This window comes from Pipistrellus hanaki (genome assembly GCF_964339955.1).
Source record: "Pipistrellus hanaki genome assembly, chromosome: 13".
NCBI classification, from domain to species: Eukaryota; Metazoa; Chordata; class Mammalia; order Chiroptera; family Vespertilionidae; genus Pipistrellus; species Pipistrellus hanaki.
Window position 1 is genome coordinate 57,956,561 of NC_140515.1, and position 22,571 is coordinate 57,979,131.

The 22,571-nt window shown below is 61.8% G+C and overlaps 5 protein-coding genes across 6 annotated transcripts; 2 read left to right on the top strand and 3 right to left on the bottom strand.

The window, feature by feature from the left end:
• Positions 1 to 1,877: 1,877 nt before the first annotated feature.
• Positions 1,878 to 4,804, top strand: IQCF1 (IQ motif containing F1; the record flags this gene model as incomplete). Its single annotated transcript, XM_084901699.1, has 3 exons — positions 1,878 to 1,985; positions 2,438 to 2,500; positions 4,349 to 4,804. The coding sequence occupies 3 exons, from the start codon at positions 1,878 to 1,880 to the stop codon at positions 4,793 to 4,795; spliced, it is 618 nt and encodes a 205-aa protein (XP_084757825.1). The 3' UTR covers positions 4,796 to 4,804.
• Positions 4,805 to 7,444: 2,640 nt separating this feature from the next.
• Positions 7,445 to 9,347, top strand: LOC311631524 (IQ domain-containing protein F5-like; the record flags this gene model as incomplete). The annotated part of the gene is made up of 2 exons (XM_084901705.1): positions 7,445 to 7,448; positions 8,602 to 9,347. 2 exons carry the CDS (start codon positions 7,445 to 7,447, stop codon positions 9,345 to 9,347), a joined length of 750 nt encoding a protein of 249 aa, XP_084757831.1.
• A 3,420-nt stretch (positions 9,348 to 12,767) lies between these two features.
• Positions 12,768 to 13,966, bottom strand: LOC311631525 (IQ domain-containing protein F2-like; the record flags this gene model as incomplete). Its single annotated transcript, XM_084901706.1, has 3 exons — positions 12,768 to 13,223; positions 13,699 to 13,794; positions 13,949 to 13,966. The coding sequence occupies 3 exons, from the start codon at positions 13,964 to 13,966 to the stop codon at positions 12,768 to 12,770; spliced, it is 570 nt and encodes a 189-aa protein (XP_084757832.1).
• Positions 13,967 to 17,105: 3,139 nt separating this feature from the next.
• Positions 17,106 to 22,130, bottom strand: LOC311631807 (IQ domain-containing protein F5-like). 2 transcript variants are annotated; one of them, XM_084902362.1, is made up of 4 exons: positions 21,969 to 22,130; positions 21,823 to 21,879; positions 18,507 to 18,629; positions 17,106 to 17,707 (listed from the first exon to the last, which is right to left on the bottom strand). In XM_084902362.1, the coding sequence occupies exons 1-4, from the start codon at positions 22,044 to 22,046 to the stop codon at positions 17,282 to 17,284; spliced, it is 684 nt and encodes a 227-aa protein (XP_084758488.1). In that variant the 5' UTR covers positions 22,047 to 22,130; the 3' UTR covers positions 17,106 to 17,281. The 2 variants fall into 2 exon arrangements, with proteins under 2 accessions (XP_084758488.1, XP_084758489.1); XM_084902363.1 differs by lacking the exon at positions 21,823 to 21,879.
• Positions 20,703 to 21,508, bottom strand: LOC311632151 (uncharacterized protein; the record flags this gene model as incomplete). Its single annotated transcript, XM_084903278.1, has 2 exons — positions 20,703 to 21,365; positions 21,476 to 21,508. 2 exons carry the CDS (start codon positions 21,506 to 21,508, stop codon positions 20,703 to 20,705), a joined length of 696 nt encoding a protein of 231 aa, XP_084759404.1.
• Positions 22,131 to 22,571: the final 441 nt, after the last annotated feature.

Here is a 22,571-nt window from a genome sequence, read left to right on the forward strand (position 1 = left end):
ATCAAGAATTTGTAGCCGAAGCTGGTTTGGCTTAGAGCATCGGCCTGAGGACCAAAAGGCCCCAAGTTCGATTCTGGTCAAGGGCATGTACCTTGGTTGCAGGCACATCCCCAGTTGGGGGTGTGCAGGAGGCAGCTGATCGATGTTTCTCTCTCATCGATGTTTCTAGCTCTCTATCCCTCTCCCTTCCCCTCTGTAAAAAAATCAATAAAATATATTTTTAAAAAAATTTGCAGAATGTCTGGTCACTGTGATGCCCACTGCAGCCAGCGAACTCGCCAGATTAAGGGGTGGGACTGGAGGCTAACCTCTCAAGGCCCCTCCTCCTGGCTGGCTCTGCCTCTAACCAGCCTCTCCCACCCCAACTGAGGGCAGGGCAGCTGGCCACCCCCTCTCCCTTTGGTCCTTCTCTCAGCCGGCCTCACCTCCAATTGGCCCACAACCCCTCCCACAGCCAGCTCTGCCCCTGATTGCCCCTCTCTTACCCCAATAGGGGCCAGGGCCATTTGTCAACCTCCTGCAGCCCCTCCCCCTGGCTGGCCCCACCCCTGATGGGCCCCCACCACCCTGCTCAGCCCACAGCCCCTTCCCATGTCCGGCCCTGCCCCCAGTCAGCCCCTCCATACCAATCGGGGGCAGGGCCTTCCAGCCAATTGCCCGAGGCTCCTCTCCCCAGCCAGTCTGGCCCTGATGGGGGCTGATTGGGATGGGTCAGCAGGCCAATCACCCTGCCCTGATCCGCCCCCATTGAGGCTGGGCTGGCCAGACCCCACCCGACCACGAATTTGTGCACTGGGCCTCTAGTATAATTATGTATCTTGATGGCTTTATTTACTTAAATGGGGTCATAATGATTTTCAACTTTTTCACTTACAAATGCCTCTTGAGCTCGGCTAGCGTGGCTCGGTGCTTGAGTATCGACCGATGAATCAGGAGGTCATGGTTCGATTCCTGGTCAGGGCACAGGCCCGGGTGGTGGGCTAGATCCCCAGTAGGGAGCAAGCAGGAGGCAGCCCATCAGTGAATCTCATTATTGATGTTTTTATCTCTCACTCTCCCTCCTCTCCAAAATCAATAAAAATAAAATGTATTTTTTATTTATTTTTAAAATATATTTTGATTTTTTACAGAGAGGCAGAGAGAGGGATAGAGAGTTAGAAACATCGATGAGAGAGAATCATCGATCAGCTGCCTCTTGCACACCCCCCCCCCCACCGGGGATGTGCCCGCAACCAAGGTATGTGCCCTTGACAGGAATCGAACCTGGAACCTTTCAGTCCGCAGGCTGACGCTCTATCCACTGAGCCAAACCGGTTTCGGCTAAAATGTATTTTTTAAAGATGCATCTTGGTTATTCTTCTCATCAGTACATGTAGATCAAGTTCATTGTTTCCTAACAGCCACATAGTATTCTACAGTAGTATGGCTGGACTGTAAACCATTCAATCAATCCCCCGTTTTACCAACTGGGGGTACCTCTCACCCTTTCCGGCAGATGGGCCGGCTCTCCTGGAGTCTGGCTTTACAGTCCGGGCTTGGCCACTTCCGCAGGAGAGAACGGAGAGGCCTGTGTCTCCTCCTCGGAGGGGGCTCAGCATCGGGAGCCGTCCTGGCTCCTGAGTCACAGCTCCCTTGTGACATCACAGGTCTCCCCCCTCTCTTTCCCAGCCCGCGGCTAGAGAGGAACAGACCAGAGGGGATTTGAACCATCTACACCCAACCCATGTGGGGCCCATGGTAAGAGACAGGCGCAGGCTTTTAGGGCGGTCCCCAGGATGAGGGGGCGCCTGACACCCGAGGACGCTGGGAGCCCGGAGCCGGGGCTGGGGTGTGAAGGGAGAACATGCTGATTGCAGGAGGTGGACCAGCCGAAGACCATGGACCAGCACGCTGAGGACGAGCCTCAGCTGCTGTGGGCGCCGCCGGGCTCGCCCCCATCGCCAGCCCTAGGGGAGACGGAGGCGGCTGAGGTGGCGGTGGCGGAGGTAGGCCCCTGACCAGCCCGGCCGGGCTCCTGGGCCTGTGGCCCGTGTCCTGCGGCCCCTGACCTGGGCCTGTGGCCGGTGTCCTGCGGCCCCTGACCTGGGCCTGTGGCCGGTGTCCTGCGGCCCCTGACCTGGGCCTGTGGCCGGTGTCCTGCGGCCCCTGACCTGGGCCTGTGGCCGGTGTCCTGCGGCCCCTGACCTGGGCCGGCCGGGCCCCTGGGCCTGTGGCCGGTGTCCTGCGGCCCCTGACCTGGGCCTGTGGCCGGTGTCCTGCGGCCCCTGACCTGGGCCTGTGGCCGGTGTCCTGCGGCCCCTGACCTGGGCCTGTGGCCGGTGTCCTGCAGCCCCTGACCTGGGCCGGCCGGGCCCCTGGGCCTGTGGCCGGTGTCCTGCGGCCCGGAGCTGAGGACAGGGACAGACTCCTCCCCTCTGTCCTCCGGCCTCTTTTCCAGGCTGACACTGAGGATGCAGTTGAGGCAGAGGAAGTGGACAAGGCTCCTGAAAAGCCCAGAGAAGTATGGCTCCCCCAGACCCACCGGGCGGGGCGGGGCGGGCGGGCTGCGAACGGGTGGCCCACAGCAGAAGCTGGGCCTGCGGAGGGTTGTGGCCTGTGTGCGTGTGTGTGTGCGTGTGCGTGTGTGTGTGTGTTTGCTCGCGCGTTAGGAGGAGGTGGGTAGCTGAGGGTGAGGAGGAGGTGGAAGGTGAGGGGGAGGGGGAGATGGGGAGGTGAGGGGGAGGGGGAGGTGGGGAGGTGAGGGGGAGGGGGAGGTGGGGAGGTGAGGGGGAGGGGGAGATGGGGAGGTGAGGGGGAGGGGGAGGTGGGGAGGTGAGGGGGAGGGGGAGATGGGGAGGTGAGGGGGAGGGGGAGGTGGGGAGGTGAGGGGGAGGGGGAGGTGGGGAGGTGAGGGTGAGGGGGAGGTGGGGAGGTGAGGGTGAGGGGGAGGTGGGGAGGTGAGGGGGAGGGGGAGGTGGGGAGGTGAGGGGGAGGGGGAGGTGGGGAGGTGAGGGTGAGGGGGAGGTGGGGAGGTGAGGGGAGGGGGAGGTGGGGAGGTGAGGGAAAGGGGGAGGTGGGGAGGTGAGGGGGAGGGGGAGGTGGGGAGGTGAGGGTGAGGGGGAGGTGGGGAGGTGAGGGGGAGGGGGAGGTGGGGAGGTGAGGGAAAGGGGGAGGTGGGGAGGTGAGGGGGAGGGGGAGGTGGGGAGGTGAGGGGGAGGGGGAGGTGGGGAGGTGAGGGGGAGGGGGAGGTGGGGAGGTGAGGGGGAGGGGGAGGTGGAAGGTGAGGGGGAGGGGGAGGTGGGGAGGTGAGGGGGAGGGGGAGGTGGAAGGTGAGGGGGAGGGGGAGGTGGGGAGGTGAGGGGAGGGGGAGGTGGGGAGGTGAGGGGGAGGGGGAGGTGGGGAGGTGGGCCTGCAGGAGAGTCAAACTGGCCGTGGCGGGGGGCGGAGGAAACTTTCTTTTTGGTTAACCTTCACCTGAGGGTGCTTTCCCATGGCTGCTCAGAGCGTGGGAGGGAAGGAGGGATAGAGGGAGAGATGGGGAGAGAGAGAGAGAGGAGAGAGAGAGAGAGAGAGAGAGAGAGAGAGAATCATTGGTTGTTTTTAGCACATGCCCCGACCGGGGCAGGGAGCAAATCCACAATCCAGGTACGTGCCCTTGACCGGGAATCGAACCCGTCACCCTTCGGTGCACAGGCCAATGCTCTAACCACTGAGGCCCACTGGCCAGGGCTGGAGGAAAGAGAGCATGGGGGAAGAGAGCATGCCGTGGACTAGAGTTTGGGTCAAAGACAAAAGGGCAGAATTAGCCAAAGATGCCGCTTCTGCAGGAGAGGGTGGGGCCTGGAGGGAGGGCTCCCGGGTCCCGGGTCCTGGGCAGGTAAACACAGTAACCCTTTGGCCGACAGCGCGTGGTGCTCCTGCCCTCGGCTGGCCGAGATTCATGTAAAACTGGCTCAGTGGATAGAGCGTCAGCCTGTGGACTGAAAGGTCCCAGGTTTGATTCTGGTCAAGGGCATGTACCTTGGTTGTGGGCACATCCCCAGTGGGGGGTGTGCAGGAGGCAGCTGATCGATGTTTCTGACTCTCTCTCTCCCTTCCTCTCTGTAAAAAATCAATAAAATATATATATATTTTTAAAAATTCTGGCCACCAGGGCAGGTGTGACCCCATTTTATGGATGGGGACCCTGAGGCCCAGCGGTCAGAGTGTCCATGTCCCTTAGCCAGGGAGGACGGGACAGGACACCTGCTTGGCTCTGGTCCAGTCAGAGTTTCTGAGGCCGGAGGGAGGGAGTCTGGGTCCCTTCGTGGGGAACCCCGGATTGGGGGGGCCATGCTCTGAGCGGCCTCTTTTCTTCTTTTCTCACAAGCGCCCAGCGCCCCCGAGGCGGCCGCCGCCCAGCGACCCGGAGGCGGTGCGGATCCAGGCGTGGTGGCGCGGCATCCTGGTGCGGCGCTCGCTGCTGTTCGCGGCGCTGGGCGCGCTCACCATCCAGCGCTGGTGGAAGCGGGCCCGCCTGCGGGCGCTGGAGGCCCGGCGGCGCGCCATGCTGGAGGCCTTCACCCGCAAGGAGTGGGCGGCCGTGCGGCTGCAGGCCTGGGTCCGCATGTGGCGCACCCGCCTGCGCTACTGCCGCCTGCTGCACGCCGCCCGCATCATCCAGGCCTACTGGCGCTGCCGGGCCTGTGGCGCCCGCGGCTTCATCAAGGGCCACTACCGGGTCTCCGCCAACCAGCTGCACCTGGAGCTGGAGATCGTGCTGGGCTCCGAGCCCTGCATCGTGTCCGAGTGCATCCCCCTCCCAGTAAAGCGGTGACGCGGTCCCTCCGCCTGTCTGTGGGCCGCTCCCTCCCGAGCGCCATGGGCTCAGGGGAGCTGGCAGGGGCCGGCCTGGCGGGCACCGAGCGCCCCCCGTGCCCGCTCAGAGGGGCTGGCAGGGGCTGTGGTGGGAGGAGAGGGACTTGGCAGACTGGGCTTGGTGGGAGCGTGCCACGCCGGCCAACTCAGAGCATTGATCGGGTTTGGTCTGCGGGGTGCGGGCCCCGAGGCTGTGGGTCACGGAAGCCTCCAGGGTGTTGGGTGGTGGGTGGTGGGTAGTCAGGGCAGGGACAGCATGGTTGCCAGGGATCCGCCCTCCTAGGTGGAGCCTGGCTCCTGTAGTTAGTTCCCTCTGTCCCCCTTCCCCTCATAGCAGGTATCATGCCCCTCCTGGCTGCTCCAAACCTGCATATGCAAATTAACCCCCATCTTTGTTGGGTTAATTTGCATACTCACTATGATTGGCTGTGGGTGTAGTGTAGTGGTGGTTAATTTGCATGTTTCTTTTATTAGGTAAGAAGATTGTGTTTTATTGGTTTCAGAGAGGAACGTAGAGGAAGAGAGAGAGAGAAACATCAGTGATGAGAGAGAATCATGGATAGGCTGCCTCCTGCACACCCCCCACTGGGGATGGAGCCCACATCCCAGGCTTGTGCCCTGAATGAGAATCGAATCATGACCTCCTGGTTCACAGGTCGATGCTCAAGCACCGAGCCACATTGGCCAGGCCCCATAAGCTTTAAGTGCTTTATATTTTCATACATTTTGTCCAATTAAGCCTTTAAAAAATTTTTTTAGTTCCACACATCTTTCCTCCACAGTCTCACCACCTCTTAGCAGCTCCCACTCCAGGGCGCAGCGAGGGAGTGTTTCCTCAGCTTCTCCACAAACACTGGCACTGGTGTCCCGCAGACGCCGAGCCGGGGGGGCCCCTCCTCCCTCCCCAGTTGGCAGCCCTGCCTCTGCCGCGGCGGCTGAGCGCGATTGGCGACATCTGCCGGCGGTTCGGAGCCCGGGCCCTCGCAGCCATCTGGCCCGCCCGTAATTGACTATTGATTCCATTCCCAGCGCCGTCCACGCCTGGCGCCGCTCTCACACCGAAAGGCTCATGGTGTTACGTTTATTTTCCCCGGACACAGGTTTTTTCCCTTCCAGCGGCGACAATTAAACACGAGTTAATTAACTCTCCGCTCGCAAACATCTCTTCTCGCCGGCTAACGGCCGAGCCGATGGAAGCTGCTGGCGGGCTCTCCCACCTTTTGTTTGGGAGGACAGGCTGCTGGAAGAGAGTCCGAGCTCAGCCCGCCCATCGGTGCTCCCTTGGGAGTGGGAACCCCCGGTCGCTGGCCAAGTCTGCCGCCGCCTATTCCGTTGGGGGGCCCCCAAAACTTGCATTCCCAGGGCCCCCGGACCCTTTGATCTGCAGCAGCACGGCAGGCCTCCCTAAGCTCCCTGGTGATCATCAGTAGCAGGCAGGCAGGATGCAGCCGATCAATGATTCTCTCATCATTGATGTTTCTCCCTCTCCCTCCCTCTCCCTTCATCTCTCTGAATCAATAAAAATATATTGAAAGCATTTTTAAGCCGAAACCGGTTTGGCTCAGCGGTAGAGCATCGGTCTGCGGACTGAAGGGTCCCGGGTTTGATTCTGGTCAAGGGCATGTACGTTGGTTGCGGGCACATCCCCGGTAGGGGGTGTGCAAGAGGCAGCTGGTCGATGTTTCTCTCTCATCGACGTTTCTAGCTCTCTATCTCTCTCCCTTCTTCTCTGTAAAAATCAATAAAATATATTAAATTAAAAAAAAAAAGAAACAATTTTTAAGGGAAGAGCAGCTTTTTTTGTCCTTTGATTGAGTAGCAATGCACTGGCCCTTTCCCTCTGGGGAAAGTAAAAATAAACTTTCTCTCTGCATCTCTCTCTCCTTTATGTGTGCGTTCTTTCTCAGCCCGTGCCATGGCCCAAAACCCCGACCAGGTCTCCTAGGGGCCGGGTTTCCTGTGCTGACCTGACTATCTCAGTACACAGAGAGCATGCCATTGCCATTCACTACCAGAGGCCCAGTGCACGAAATTTGTGCACAGGTAGGGTCCGTAGGCCTGGCTGGTGATCAGAGCTGATCTGTGGGCAACCAGTGGGTGGGGTTGTGGGGGGAGGCCCTGTTGGCACCCATCTTGGCTGGTGGCCTGGTGCTTCCCACTTGCTGGCCCCGACGGGGGGAGGGGGGGGAGGGGGGTGCAGCTCCTGCATTGAGCGCCTGCCCCCTGGTGGTCAGTGTGTGTCATAGCGACCAGACATTCTACCAGTTGTTCGCCATTTGGCCAATTTGCATATTAGGGTTTTATTATATAGGATATCATTGCTTAAATGAATTGAAACTCATGGGATGGATACCAGCCAGGCTTCAGTGAGTATCATTACATATACCTTTGTGTCACTGGGTCAGCGTTTGGGCGGCCTTTGTAGGCAACACTCTGGCCCCTGGGCCAGGAGAGAAAGGACAGCGCCCTAGGTTTTCCTCAAGGGCCCTGCGCTGAGTCATAGGTGCCCTTATGACATCACGGCTCTCCCCTTTCATCTCTCCTGCCGCCCGAGCTGCGGCCGGAGAAGCACAGGCCTGAGCGGGCTGGGAACATCTAGCCCCTGACCATGGGTAATTCAGGGCAGACCTGAGGTGGTCTGGCCATCCACCCCAGGTCCCGAGTGCTTAAGCTTTTGTGGGATCCACCAAGCTTTCTCTGAGGGCGGTGCACTGCCCGTGGTCCCCTGGGTGGGGCTCCCCAAGTCTGAGGGCCTAGGACAGCCCAGGAAGCCGAGTGTGGGGTTGACTTGGCACCCAGTGTGGTGGGGGCGGGGGGGAGAGAGATAGAAACATCCTATCTAATAAAGAGGGAATATGCAAATTGACCGTCGCACCATCACAAAGATGTGGTGCCCACCGCGAAGACTGAGTTCCTGTACGAGCCCTAAGGAGCGATCATCAGGGACCTGAGGCTGCCTGGCGGTGGGCGGGGCCGGGACCCGAGCTCGCACCCCCACCCGGTGGGGCTTGACATGGGCCCTCAGGTCATGCCCCCGCAGCCTTAGTTCCTGGGCCCCTCACCCAGCGGGGCTTGACGGGGGACCTCAAGGTGTGCCCCCCTGCCCTGGTGCTGGGCCGGGGGACCTCAGGCCACACCCCCACCCCAGCACTGGGAGACCTCAGGCTGTGCCACCCATGCTGTGGGCCTTGACAGGGGCCCCGAGGCTGTGCCCCTGCCTGGTGGGGCTTGATGGGGATGGGGCTGGTCAGGTCCGGATCTCGCCCAATGGGGGTGGGCCTGCTGGGTTTAGGTCTTGCATGATTTTGAGGCGCCACAGGTGGGCAGGGACTTGACTCTGGGTCCCGTGACTCACCCCAGAATCTGTCAGGAGGCAGATTTTCATATACGTTTTACTAATTTTCTTTCATCTCTGACACTTCCATTATAGAGAAAGGGCAAATAGCCAATATTAAATTATTTCCTCTCATGAATCCCCTTTTTAATGTGCACGAATTTTGTGCGCCCGGCCACTAGTCAACAATGAGAATCAGTGGCCGGCTGCCTCCTGCAGCCGCACACTGGGGATTAAGTCCTCACACCGCGCCTGTGACTTTGCCTGGAATCAAACCCGGGACCCTTCAGTCTACAGGAGGATGCTCTATCCATTGAGCCACACCATCCAGGGCAGGGGTGTCTGTTGCTAGAGGATCAGGGGGGCTTTCCTGGCGCACCGGAGGGCGGAAACGTGAGTTTCCTAAGCGTCCCGTTTTCTTTCCCTACAAGCTGCCTCAGAGCCCACCAAGAAGGTTAAGATCATATTGACACCCAAGGCAGAGGCACCCAAGGCAGAGGCACCTGGGGGAGAGGAGACATCGCAGGAGAAGACACCCAAGGAACTGACATCTCGGAAAGCAGCATCTCCGAAAGCCACATCATCTCCGAAAGCCAAAGCGACATCATCTCCGAAAGCCAAAGCGACATCATCTCCGAAAGCCACATCATCTCCGAAAGCCACATCATCTCCGAAAGCCACATCATCTCCGAAGGCGACATCATCTCCGAAGGCGACACCTCGGGGGGTGACCCCTGGGGCAGGGAGGTCTGAGGCGGCGGCCGTGGCCATCCAGGCCTGGTGGCGGGGCACGCTGGTGCGCCGGGCGCTGCTGCTGGCCGCGCTCAGCGCCTGCGTCATCCAGCGCTGGTGGCGGCGGCTGCAGGCGCGGCTGCTGGAGGCACAGCGCTGGGCGGCGCTGCGGGAGCACGTGCTGCGGGAGGGCGCGGCGGTGCGGCTGCAGGCCTGGGTCCGCATGTGGCGCGTCCGCCTGCGCTACAGCCGCCTGCTGCACGCCGCCCGCATCATCCAGCTGTACTGGCGCTGGCACAACTGCCACACCCGCGGCGTCATCCAGGGCAACTACGACATCAAGGAGGACCAGCTGAACCTCCACCTCGAAATCTCGCTGGGCTCACAGGTTTGCAAAATACACCAGTCCACGCCTCTCCCAATAAAGCAGACGCAGGACCTGTGACGCCCGCATCCCCAGCTTGTTTCCAGGAGGGCGTCCGGCATCTCCTAACGCAGCTCCCGGGCAGCGGTGGGGGGCGCAGGGCCCTGGGTGAGGAGAAGGATGGAGGGCCTGGGCTGGAGGAGCAGGGCCGGGGATTGATTAGCAATGTCTGCCCTGGGCAGGGCCAACCAGGGACACCCTCTCCCATGGGGTCTGTACCGATGGTACGTTCAGTCATTTTACAGCCCGTGCCAACTTTTTTTTTTTTTTTTTTTAATATATTTTATTGATTTTCCACAGAGAGGGAGAGAGAGAGAGCTAGAAACATTGATGAGAGAGAAACATCGACCAACTGCCTCTTACACACCCACTATTGGGCACGTGCCTGCAACCAACGTACATGCCCCTGACCGGAATCAAACCTGGGACCTTTCAGTCCGCAGACCGATGCTCTACCACTGAGCCAAACTGGTTTCGGCTGTGCCATCTTTTACTCACCTCCCCACAATCGTTAACGTAGACTCTTTTCTTTTTTAATATATTTTATTGATTTTTTACAGAGAGGAAGGGAGAGGGATAGAGAACTAGAAACATCCATGAGAGAGAATCATCAACCAGCTTCCTCCTGCACACCCCATACCAGGGATGTGCCTGCAACCAAGGTATATGCCCTTGACTGGAATCGAACCCAGGACCTTTCAGTCCACAGGCCGACGCTCTATCCACTGAGCCAATCTGATTTCGGCTAACATATACTATTTCTAAGTTGTAGTCAAATATACATAGCATAACCTTTACCATTTTTATTTTTATTTATTTATTTATAATATATTTTATTGATTTTGTACAGAGAGGAAGGGAGAGAGAGAGTTAGAAACATCGATGAGAGAGAGTCATCGATCAGCTGCCTCTTGTACACCCCCTACTGGGGATATGCCCACAACCAAGGTACATGCCCTTGACCGAAATCGAACCCGGGACCCTTCAGTCCCCAAACCGACGCTCTATCCATTGAGCCAAACCGGTTTTGGCAACATTTACCATTTTTAAAAATATGCTTTACATTGATTTTTTAGAGAAGAGAGGGAGGGAGAAGGAGAGAGAAACATCGATGATGAGAGAGAACACTGATTGGCTGCCTCCTGTGCGCGCCCCAACTGGGGACCGAGCCTGCAACCCAGGCCTGTGCCCTGGCCCGGAATGGAACCCTGACCTCCTGGGTTCATAGGTCGATGTTCAACCCATGAGCTGCCCAACGTTTACCAGTTTAGCCATTTTAAGCAAACAGCTCGTGGGCATCGGCGGATCCACTTGGTTGTGGACATCAGCAGTGCCATCCATCTCAGGTTATTCGTCCTGCAGCACGGACACTCCACTAAACACCCTCTGCCCCCGCCCCAGCTCCCGGCCCCGCCGCCACCGGCCTTCTCCCTGGGAGACCCACAGATTACCACCTCACGCGGGGGACCCGCCAGTGCGTGTCCTTCTGGGACTGACCGTTCCCGGGGCGCAGTGTCTGCACGGCTCATCCCACTGCGGTCTGTGCCCGCCTCCCTCCCTCCCTGCCTTCCTCGGGCGGCCACGTCCGCCGGTGCAGAGGCCGCTTTCTGTCCACCGTCCCTCCGCGGACGGACACGGCGCTGCCGTCTCCAGGCGTGTGAGTCCGTGCTGCTGCGAGCACGGCCTCGGAGACCTCTGAGACGCCGCGTTAGGTCCTTAAGGGCCATGGGGGGGCAAACTGTGGTTCTCGAGAGCCACACACGGCTCTTTGGCCCCGAGCGTGGCTCTTCCACAGAATACCACGTGGGGGCGCACACATACAGTGGGACGGAAACGTAGTGGCCCATGCGCAGAAGCCGGGTTTTGGCTCTCAACTTTCAATTGTTGTCCTGTTGGTATTTGGCTCTGTTGACTAATACGTTTGCTGATCACTGCTTAGGGTATGTGCCCAGAGGTGGAATGGCTGGGTCAGATAATTCTATGTTTTAAAATATTTTTTAAATTGAATTCAGAGAGGATGGAAGAGAGAAGCATCAATGATGAGAGAGAATCATGGATCGATGCCTCCTGCACGCCCCCTACTGGGGAACCAAGCTCACAACCCGGCCATGTGCCTTGACTGGACCGTGACCTCCTGGTTCATAGGTTGACGATGCTCAACCGCTGAGCCATGCCGGCTGGGTTACCCTACTTTTAGCTTCATGAGGAACTGCTCTGCCCAATTCCGTGGCTCCTGTGCCACTCTCCATCCTGGTGGGGGTATTTGAAAGGTAAACGGGAAGGAGGAAAGAAAGGAATCCGAGAATGCAGCTCTGGGAAGAGCCATCTGGGCAAGCGTTGGGAATGGCAAGGTGAGAGCCACGCTGCCCGATGGAATGGTTAGTGGCTATGGAGACTTAAACGAAATAAAATTAAAAATTCAATTCTTTAGCTGCACTGTTAATTCTTTAGGCACACGTTGTTGCTGTTAATCCTCATATTTTTCCATTGATTTTTTTTTTTTTTTTTTTTTTAGAGAGAGTGGAAGTGGGGGGGGGGACAGAGAGAGAAACGTCGGTGTGAGACACACACAGTGATTGGCTGCCTCCTGCACCTGCCCTGGCCGGGGCTGGGATGGAGCCTGCCACCGAGATACATGCCCTTGGCCTGGACCCGAACCCGGAACCCTTCAGCGTGCGGGCCGACGCTCCGTCCACGGAGCCAGGCACTGGGCACCCTTACATCCTCCTCCGCCCGCGTGCCCAGGCGCTGCCCGTAGGACGGCACAGATGCCGACACCGCAGCCCACGGAGCGGGGCTGCGGGCGGTGACCGGGAAGGGCGCCGGGAGCACGCCAGGGTCAGCAGACATGAGGACGGGAGATGGGGCGGGACATCTCGGCCGAGGGTGAGACCACCCAGAAGGGGGAAAGGGCAGGCGTTTGAGGAGGAATCTGCTTGCTGCTCGCCCGCGGGGCGGGAGTCCGGGTGAGGGAGGGCGGGTGCGGAGGAAGGGAAGGGCCTCGAACTCCTTTCCTACGAGCGCCGGGTTCCCGCCTGCCGCCAGCATGCCCAGTGCCCCGCCCCAGAGGCCAGCGCCGGCCCTGCCCCGCTGTCCCCGCTCCCGGAGCCGGCGGGCGCGGCCCTTTCCTAGGTTCTCCCGGCGCCAGGCGGACAGAGGGCCCGTCCTCCCGGGCAGAGGACCCCCGGCTCCGGGAGGGGCGCCCCTCCCCCCCGGGGCGGGCAGGGCAGGGCCCGGACTGGCCCTGTCACTGTTGGGACCCGGTTTCCGTCTGATGCCCGAGTCGGTAGCGCACACTCCTTGCTGGTTCCGAGCAGGGGCCGGAGGCGGGGGCGCAGGGGGCTTGCGGGGCCGTTTTCCGGAAGAAAAGGTGGCGGCGGCCGGCGCCCAGCCTCTCCGCTGGGAGTGACCACGAGACAGACGGCCGCTGGGCTCAGACCTTTATGGGGCCGGGCCCGGGCCGCCCGCCCCTCGGGCGCCGGTGACCTCGATGTGGAACTGCAGGTGGGTGGCGGTGGCCACGCAGTGGCCCCGCAGGAGTGCGCAGGTCCGGCAGCTGTGGCTCCGCCAGTGGCACCGGATGACGTAGATGGCGCTGAGCACCTGGGCGTAGCGCCAGCGCACGCGCCACATGCGGACCAGGGCCTGCAGCCTGACCACCGCCCGCTCCCGGAGCGCGAAGCTCACCAGCGCCTCCCGCCGCCGCCGCCGCCGCCGCGCCTCCAGCCGCCGCCGCCACCAGCACTGGATCTGCCAGGCCCGCAGCGCGGCGTGCAGCAGCGCCCGGCGCACCAGCGTGCCGCGCCACCAGGCCTGGATCCTCCGGGCCGCCCGCCCGCCTCCGGGCTGGGCAGGGAGCAGAGACCGCTCAGAGGCCGGCCCGCCGCCCAGGATCTGCTGCAAGGCCCCTGGTCTCCCTGGTCTCCCTCTCCCTCTCCCTCTCCGTCTCCGTCTCCCTCTCCTCCTCTCTCCCTCTCTCTTTCTCTGTCTCCCTCTCTCTCCCTCTGTCTTTCTCTCTCTCCCTCTCTCAATATATTTTTATTGATTGCAGAGAGGAAGGGAGAGGGAGGAGCAATGATGAGAGAGAATTACTGACCGGCTGCCTCCTACACGCCCCCCACGGGGGGCCGAGCCCACCACCGGCCCTGGGCCCTGAGGGGGAACTGAGCTCTGCTCTGCTGGTGCTGAGCCACGACCTCCTGGTTCACAGGCCGGTGCTCCAGCCCTGAGCCAGCCGGCCGGGCTCCCCATTCATGCTTCCCGTCACGGTCAGACCCAGACCCGCGGCCCACGCTGCGCAGGGAGCAGGGAGGAGCCAGACCTGCGGCCGGAGGCGGTGCTCGGTCTATGGGACCCGCGGGGATGTACCCACCGGCCAGGGGGGCAGCTCCTCCTCTTCTTCCGGTAACACTATGTACTGCATGATTTCCTCGTCCACGACTTGAATGTAGATGGGGTGGCCATGTTTCTGTCCTCAGAATGAAAGGGGAGAAGCCCATGGACGCGTCAGACGCGGCTTCTCTCGGGGCCTCCGCTGCCTTCACCTCCCCTCTTTTCCCGAGATCGCTCCCGTCCGGCGGTTCCCCCACCCGGGCCCCGCGAGGCCCGGCCGCGTCTCTTACACAGAAATGGAGCGACATGGGGCCTGCCGATGGTTCCCTGGCTTTGGTCTCCCTGCTCCCGGAGCCTGCTGGGTCCTGTGAGGGGGAGGGCCATGAGCTCACAGTCCCATTGTGACACGAGGGGCAGGACCCCAGCCCTGCAGCCTGCCTTCTGCAGAGCCAGCCCCGTCTGCTTCCCCGACACCCGGCCCGGGGCCGCGGACAGACGGCGCCTGTGACCCCACCGAGCTACCCCCGGGCCGCGGACAGACGGCACCTGCGGGCCCCTCACACCGCCCCCCGGGCTCCCTCCGGGGCCACTGATGGCCTTCCTGTGGCCAAAGTGAGTGGGGCCACTGCGTCTGCTTCCCCCTGGGCGCCGGTGTGTGTGTGTGTGTGTGTGTGTGTGTGTGTGGCTCTGACGACGCCCTGAGAGGACCAGTGGTTTTGTCATTTGCGGGAACCACGCCTCGGGGCCCCCCTTTTTCCAGCCGCAGAAGCCCCGGGGTGTCCGCAGAGCCGGTGTCCGCAGAGCCGGGGTCCGCAGAGCCGGGGTCCGCAGAGCCGGGGGTCCGCAGAGCCGGGGTCCGCAGAGCCGGGGTCCGCAGAGCCGGGGTCCGCAGAGCCGGGGTCCGCAGAGCCGGGGGTCCCAGAGCCGGTATCCGCAGAGCCGGGGTCCGCAGGGCCGGGGTCCGCAGAGCCGGGGTCCGCAGAGCCGGGGTCCCAGAGCCGGGGTCCGCAGAGCCGGGGTCCGCAGAGCCGGAAGCACAGCAGCGGCCGTCTGTCTCCGCCGGTCGGCACACCGCGGCTCTTCCACAAAACACCACGGCTGGGCGAGTCTATGTGGAAGAAGTGGCGTGAGAAGAGTTTTTTTTTTTTTTTTAAATTTTAAAAAATTTTTAAACATATATTTTATTGATTTTTTTACAGAGAGGAAGGAAGAGGGACAGAGAGCTAGAAACATTGATGAGAGAGAAACATCGACCAGCTGCCTCCTGCACACCCCCTACTGGGGATGTGCCCGCAACCAAGGTCCATGCCCTTGACCAGAATCGAACCCGGGACCCTTGAGTCTGCAGGCTGACCCTCTATCCACTGAGCCAAACCTGTTTCGGCAAAAAGAAGTTTAAGTTTAAAAAGTGTGGCTCTCCAGAGACATGTCCATCGCTGTCCTGTTGGTACTGGGCTCGGTGACGAGTGAGGTTGCTGACCGCTGGCCGGGCGTGTGGGGGTCCAGGAGGGCGAGCGGCAGGAAGCAGGAGCGAGGGAGCCGGCGAGCCGGGGGCCAGCGCCGCACACCCAGGGGCCGAGGCCCCGCGCAGCACCGAGGGCCTGCGTCTCCCGGTCAGGTGCCCGCGGTTCCGGGCGCTCACAGCAGCCACGCCCGTCCTGGCCAATGACCTGTGCCCAGGTGTGACTGACACCACATACCTTCCGCACAGCACCCCAACTCCACGAGGCACGGGGCTGGTCTCCGCCCTAATGCCCCCTCCCCCGCCCCGTGATCCGTGATCTGCGGGAACAGACCGGCGGCTCCCGGGAGCGGACAGCGCCGGCCTCCGGTGCAGCTGTCCACATGACGGGCCCGTGGCCGTGGGCCTCCCTGGCTCCCTTCCCGTTCTCACCACCAGGCCATGGAACCCAGCCACGGGAGCGGGAGGGCCGCGGCCGTGGTATCTCCAGACACGTCAGTGTCTTCTTAGACCTGGCACTTCCTGTCCGCCCCCGATTCGGGTTTCAGCCCCCCAGGACCCTGTAGGAAACAGAGACCAGATGAATCTAGAAAACAGTAAACCAGAGAAGGCTATTGAAGATCCACCCTGAATAAGGCTCTCTACCACACCCAGGCAGATTCCTATCCAAAGGGTTAAAGATTTACCCATTCAGATATTTCCAATGTGACAAACTATTCAACGCTATTATTAATGACTGGAGGCCCAGGGCACCGATTGGTGCACCGGCGGGGTCCATTGGCCTGGGTGTGGCTACTGGAGGTTGGCCAGCCGAGGGAGGAACTGCGGGAGGGCTCCAGGGCGTGTCCGGCCCATTTCACTCAGTCCTGATGAGCAACAAGCTAACCTACCAGTAGGAGTGCCTGCCCCCTGGTGGTCAGTGGGCATCATAGTGACTGGTTGACAAGTCGAATGGTTGAATGGTCAGACACTTAGCATATTAGGCTTTTATAGAGAGAGATAGACATTTACACCTGTCTGCTGTGGCTCAGGGGTTGAACATCAACCTATGAACTAGGAGGTCACGGGTAGTTCCCAGTCAGGGCACATGCCCGGGTTATGGGCATGCAGGAGGCAGTGGGTCAATGGTTCTCTCTCTCAGTGATGATTCTCTCTCTTTCTGAAACCAATAAAAAAAAATATATTTTTAAAAGATAGACATTTCCGTCAGTGCTTCCCCATGTCAGTGCTAGTCCCGCCAGGATCGTGACTAAGGGCATTGACCTTGTGGAGAAAGGCAACCGTCATGACACTGAGCCCCTTCGAAGAGTGTGGACTATCGACAGAAAACTTTTCATCGGTTCATGAAACTGTGGACGAAAGAGCCACGTGCTGACCTGACAAGCTCAGGGAAGGCCTGCGTGGCGGTCTTGAGAACTCTAAGGACTAAAGTAACCACAAAGGATGGTCTGAAATGAAAACTTTAACCCAGAGCAGTGATGGTGGGCAGTCATGTCCTAGGCCGGTATCTTCCCTGACAAGGTCAATCTTGACCTTCACTGAGCCCGTCTGTCTTTTTGGATCTATGACAACACTAGAGGCCTGGTGCCTGAAATTCATGCACTGGGGGAGGGAAAGGGGTCTTTCAGCCCGGCCTGCACCCCCTTGTAGTCCGGGACACCTTGAGCACTGACCACCAGGGGGCAGCACCTACACTGAGTGTCTGCCCCCCAGTGGTCAGTGTGCATCATAGCAACTGGCTGTTCCACCCTTTGGGCAATTTGCATATCAGGCTTTTATTATATAGGATATCCTTGAACTGTCAGGGTAACTGGTAACTTCCCCTTTTTTCTGTTCCCCTCCACTCACCCCCTGCCCCATGCCAGGCCTTCCCCAAACTGTTTTCCGTGCCCATGGGTTATGCACGTAGGCATGTACGACCTTTGGTTAACCTCCCCCCCCCCCGCCACACCCCCTTCCCCCCCCCCCCTGAGATCCGTCCATCTGGTCCATGCTCCCAGGCCTCTGGGCCCGGCTTGCTCATCGGGTTAGTGTGTTCATTGCACTCCACACGCAAGTGAGATCCTGTGACGTTTCTCAAGCACAATGGTTTCCATGTCCACCCACGCCGTCGCCAAGGGCGAGAGAGAGACGCGGGGACCCGGGGGTGGAGCAGACCTGGTCAGTTCTTTATTGGGAAGGGGATCCACTCTGTAATCCGGCAAATCTGTGACCCCAGGAAGATCTCCAGCTCCAGCTCCAGCTGGTTGGCCGTGAGCTCGTACCGGCCCCGGAAGAAGCCGGTGGTCTGGCAGCTGCGGCAGCGCCAGTAGGCCTGGATGACGCGGGCGGCCTGCAGCAGGCGGCAGTAGCGCAGGCGGACGCACCACATGCGGACCCAGGCCTGCAGCCGCACGGCCGCCCACCTCTGCCGGGCGTAGGCCTCCAGGGCCGCCCAGCGCCGCGCCTCCAGCAGCTGCGCCTGCAGCCGCCGCCACCAGCGCTGGACCACGCAGGCGCTGAGCGCGGCCAGCAGCAGCGTCCGGCGCACCAGCGTGCCCCGCCACCAGGCCTGGATCTGCTTGGCTCTCTCGTCTTGACCAAAGGGCTGGGAAGGACAAGGAAGGGACACTCGGGACCCGTTCCCCACCCCCCTCAGCCCGGGGGCACGCGCCTGCCCACACGCCCACACCCTGTGGGCCGTGGGCTCCCCTTCACCTGGCCATGCCTCCCCCCGCACAGCTCTCCCCACTCTGCTCCCTGCCAGGTCTCTCCTCCCTACAGTGACTCTCCGAGTCTCTCTCAGACCCCCCTTTCTCAGCCCCCTTTCTCAGCCCCCCTTTTTCAGCCCCCCCTTTCTCAGACCCCCCTTTCTCAGACCCCCCTTTCTCAGACCCCCCTTTTTCAGCCCCTCCTTTCTCAGCCCCCCCTTTCTCAGACCCCCCTTTTTCAGCCCCTCCTTTCTCAGCCCCCCCTTTCTCAGACCCCCCTTTTTCAGCCCCTCCTTTCTCAGACCCCCTTTCTCAGCCCCCCCTTTCTCAGCCCCCCTTTCTCAGCCCCCTTTCTCAGCCCCCTTTCTCAGCCCCCCTTTCTCAGCCCTCCTTTCTCAGACCCCCCTTTCTCAGACCCCCCTTTTTCAGCCCCCCCTTTCTCAGCCCCCAGGCGCCAGGAGGGGAGCCAGGGGCGCGTCCGCTCTGGGTGGGACGACGGCAGCGGGGGCCGGCCTCCTCGGTGTGTGCGGCTGTCCCTGAGGACCACCCCAGCGCAGGGCAGCCTGGTGGGGGACCAGTGCCCGAGCCCCCCATGCTGTGGCCTCAGAGAGGACGTCCCATCGCGGCCGGGTGACTGGGCGAGACAGGGTGCGGGGGGGTCCCAGTCACCCTCACACCGAGGTCCCCACGGCCGACCTTCGCTCTGCTGGATGGGGTCAGAGGGTCCTCTCCCTTCATTCCTTTTTCTTCCTTGTTTTTCCTTTGCTTGTATCTTTTAAGGTACTTCCTCACCTCTGCGTCCACGTTGTCTCCCTGGAACTAGAGTCAGAGGAGAAAGGGGTGGCAGGCAGGTCTCCGCAGGGCTGTGTGCCTGGATCACCCCCCACCCCGGCCCCCGGCCTGGCCCAGAGACCCTCAATGCCGGGGGGCGCTTCCCGAGGCCCCAGGAGTCCACCTCCCCGGCCGGCACCGAGGGGACCTGCTGTTCTTTTTTTTGTTTTGTTTGTTTTTAATGTATTTTATTGATTTTTCACAGTGAAGAAGAGAGAGGGATAGAGTTAGAAACATCGATGAGAGAGAAACATCGATCAGCCGCCTCCCGCACACCTCCTACTGGGGTTGTGCCCGCAACCAAGGTACAGGCCCTTGACCGGAATTGAACCTAGGACCCTGGAGTCTGCAGGCCGACGTTCTATCCACTGAGCCACACTGGCCAGGGCTGAACCCGAAAACTTGGTTGGCTAGCACCCGGTCATTATTCAGTGCAGCTGGTCCTGACCTCAGCAGTGCCTGGTTTTTGCTGCTTTTCTGGCCTGGAGCTGGAATCCCACTGAGGCCTAGATGTTCTCTCTGGGGAGGAAAGGCCAGAGGGCCCAAAGCACTGACCAGCGGCCTGTGAGGGGGCAGAGGTCCCCCTGGGGGCCTCTCCCCCTCCTTTTCTCTCTCTCAAAAAAAACCCCCACAGCCAAAACCGGTGTGGCTCAGTGGATAGAGCGTTAGCCTGTGGACTGAAAGGTCCCACGTTCGATTCCGGTCAAGGGCATGTACCTTGGTTGCGGGCACATCCCCGGTAGGGGGTGTGCAGGAGGCAGCTGGTCGATGTTTCTCTCTCATCGATGTTTCTAGCTCTCTATCCCTTTCCCTTCCTCTCTGTAAAAAAATCAATAAAATATATTTAAAAAAAAATAAAAAGAGCCTAAGTCTAAACACATGAATAAAAAAAAACATAAAAAAAAGAATGTTCTTAAAACAAACAAAACAAAACAAAACAAAAAAAACACGCAGAAACAAACAAAACGCCCCTGCAAACTTTGGGCTCTAACCAGCCGGCCGCACGGCCAGGGCAGCTCTGAAGCTGACCGGGTTCGGCCAGGTGGAGGGGCCGTGGTGGTGACATGGCGAGGGGACGCGCAGCAGACGGTGACTCCACGCGGGGACCGGGCTGCGGGGGGATATGGCGTGATGGGCGTGGAACACGGGCGAGGCCCGTGAGGACCGGAGAGCGGGCTGCATCGGCGCATGAGAATCAGTGGCAGACAATAGGGTGGCCCGAAGGGGTCAGTGGGGAAAGGAGGCCTATGTACCACTTTCAACACTAAAGATTTACAAGTAAATAAAAAGTAACAACACAATTTCAAAAAAGTTTTTATTGATTTGAGAGAGGGAGAGAGACGAACATCGATTGGCTGCCCCCTGCACACTCCCTACGGGGGATGGAGCCTGCCAGCCGGGCCCCACCCCGAGCCAGGCCGCAGGGCCCATGAAGCCGGCTTCCCTCAGTGATTTCTGTTGTTTGGCGGGAGAATTGGCCCGGCCCTTCCCCACAGACAGCCCGCAGGAGTGGAGGCTGAGGTAGGACGGAGTCAAGATTGCCGGTGGCCAGAGACAGGGCCTCCCGTGATGTGACTGCCCCCAAGACGGTGTCCTGCCCAGTTCGGGCAGCCCTGTCTGTGGGCAGCACCCCGAGAACGGGGCCTCAGGAGGGAGGGGGAGGCCCTACTGCTTCCGGAGGAGAGAGAGGCCTGGGAGCCTGGGCCGGCACCACGCCAGCCTCCTGCCTTCCTTCCTCCGGCCCCGAGCCAGCCTCCTGCTCCCGGAGGGCCGGCCACAGCGGGACGGAGAGCCGGTGCCTGTGAGCCCGGAGCCCCTGCCGACGGCAGGATGACATGCAGCGGGACCACCGGACGCCTCCCAGGAGGCGCCGAGGCTTCAGGGTCCGGAGCCCCGCCCGCCCTGGGCCACGGTCTGAGAGCAGCCGGTGGTGCCGGGTCCGGGTCCGGGAGGGGGCCCGGCACAAGAGGAGGGCCGGGCCTGGCGCCGTGGGCTCCCGAGGCCTGGGAGTCACCGAGACACACGGGCCCGGTCAGACGTTTATTGGGGCCGCAGAGCCACCTACACAGTTAGGATCTCCACGCAGAACAGCACGTCTTTGTTGGTGCCCATGCGCCCCACCGGCGGGGCCCGTGGGTCCTGGGGAGCCTGTGGGTCCTGGGGAGCCTGTGGGTCCTGGGGACCCTCTGGGTCCTGGGGAGCCTGTGGGTTCTGGGGACCCTCCGGGTCCTGGGGAGCCTGTGGGCCCTGAGGAGCCAGGGGGTCCTGGGGAGCCAGGGGGTCCTGGGGAGCCAGGGGGTCCTGGGGAGCCAGGGGGTCCTGGGGAGCCAGGGGGTCCTTGATCTGCAGGTGGAAGCAGCTCTCGGGGTCCTCGGAGAGGCAGACGGCCCGGCGCGTCCGGCAGTAGCCGCGCTGGCACTGCCACATGCGGAACCAGGACTGCAGCCGCACGGCGCCCAGCTCCTCCAGGGCGTAGATGTGCACCAGCCGCCGCCGCAGGCCCCAGCGCCGCCGCCACAGCAGCCGCCGCCACCACAGCTGCAGGAGCCAGGCCCGCAGCGCGGCCGCCAGCAGCGTCCGCCGCACCAGCGCGCCGCGCCACCAGGCCTGGAGGCGGATGCTGGCCTCCCGCCGCCGCCTCAGGTCCGGGTCCGGGGGCTCCTGCCCGGCAGAGCGGAGGCCGGTCAGCGCCCCGCCGCCCGCCCGCCCGCCCCGGCGCCCAGGCTGGGGCCCGGCCGGCTCGGAGCCGCGGCGTCCTCCGGGTAGACGGGGCGCTCGCCCGGCCCCCCGGCTCCGCGGGGCCCGTGGGGACACTCTCCGGCCAGAAGCCCGGCCCACAGCGTCCCCTCCAGGGTGAGGCGCTGCATCGTCGCCCGCGAGGCCGCCGGACGCCCCTCCCTGGCCACAGCCTCCCTCCCTCCCCCGGCCCCCGCCTCCTCCGGGCCCGGCCGCCCCGTCCCCTCGCCGCGCCCCAGGGCCCGCCTTCCCTGCGGGCGGGGGCACCCATCCTTCACCGATCGCCGTGCTCTCTCCCTCCTCGGCCGGCCGGCTCGGGAGGGGGCGGGTGTGGGGACGGGAGAGCAGCCTGAGGATGGCTGCGGGACCAGGGACCGCCCTCCGCTCCCGCACCCGGCGCTGAGGGCCCCGGGGCACGATTGCCTCCTGCTGCCCGGCCCCTCACCGTCCTCCTCTTTGGCTGTTTCTCCTCCTCCTCCACCCTCTCCTCTTTGGCCGGCTTCTGTGAGCAGGAGGGAGGGGAGAGCGGGATGAGAGCCAGCCCAGCGCGTCCCCAGGCCCCCCCCCTGCCCCCGTGGCCTCCCGGCTCACACAGCACTGGCAGCACCGGCTGCCCATGGCCGAGGGCAGAGGCTCCGATGTTACCGTCCCCGCAGGTTGCTGCTCCATGGGGCCTGGCCCAGCCGGCCGGGGCAGAGGAGGGGGCGCTGATGTCACAAGGGCACCTGTGACCCCAGGACCAGCTTGCTGCCCAGGCCCCATGCTGTCAGAGAAGAGGGGGCGCGGCTGCCCCTTTCCTGGGGGAGCGGCCGGGTCTCTGCTGGAGCCACAGTCGGTGTCCGTCCTCCCGAGGGGGTCTCTGACCCCGCCCGGCACACAGGACCGGTGCCTGCAGCCCGCACGGTGGGAGGGGAGCACGGGCCTGGCTGCCCCGGCCCCACCCCGGCCACAGCGTCCCTCCTCAGTGGGCGGGGCCGGGGGGATGTCCTTCTTTTTACCGCAGGGTCCAGGGCTCTCCCTGCCCAAGCTTCCATCCCTGGCCCTGGCCGGGGTGCATGCGTCTCTCTCACATCAATGTTCCTCTCTGCCCCCGCCCTACCGCTCTCTCTAAAAAAAAAAAAAAAATCGATGGAGAAAATGTGCTCAGATGATTAACGACAAGACACGCAAACCCTCGCGTCCTGCGTCTGAAAC

Bases quoted from the DNA above. Each gene is read 5' to 3' on its own strand.
- LOC311631807 (XM_084902362.1), bottom strand. From the start codon at position 22,046: ATGGAGCAGCAACCTGCGGGGACGGTAACATCGGAGCCTCTGCCCTCG. The intron at 21,880-21,968 runs GTGAGCCGGGAG...TCCTGCTCACAG, and splicing joins GCCGGTGCTGCCAGTGCTGT to AAGCCGGCCAAAGAGGAGAG. The intron at 18,630-21,822 runs GTGAGGGGCCGG...CTCTGACTCTAG, and splicing joins AACAGCCAAAGAGGAGGACG to TTCCAGGGAGACAACGTGGA.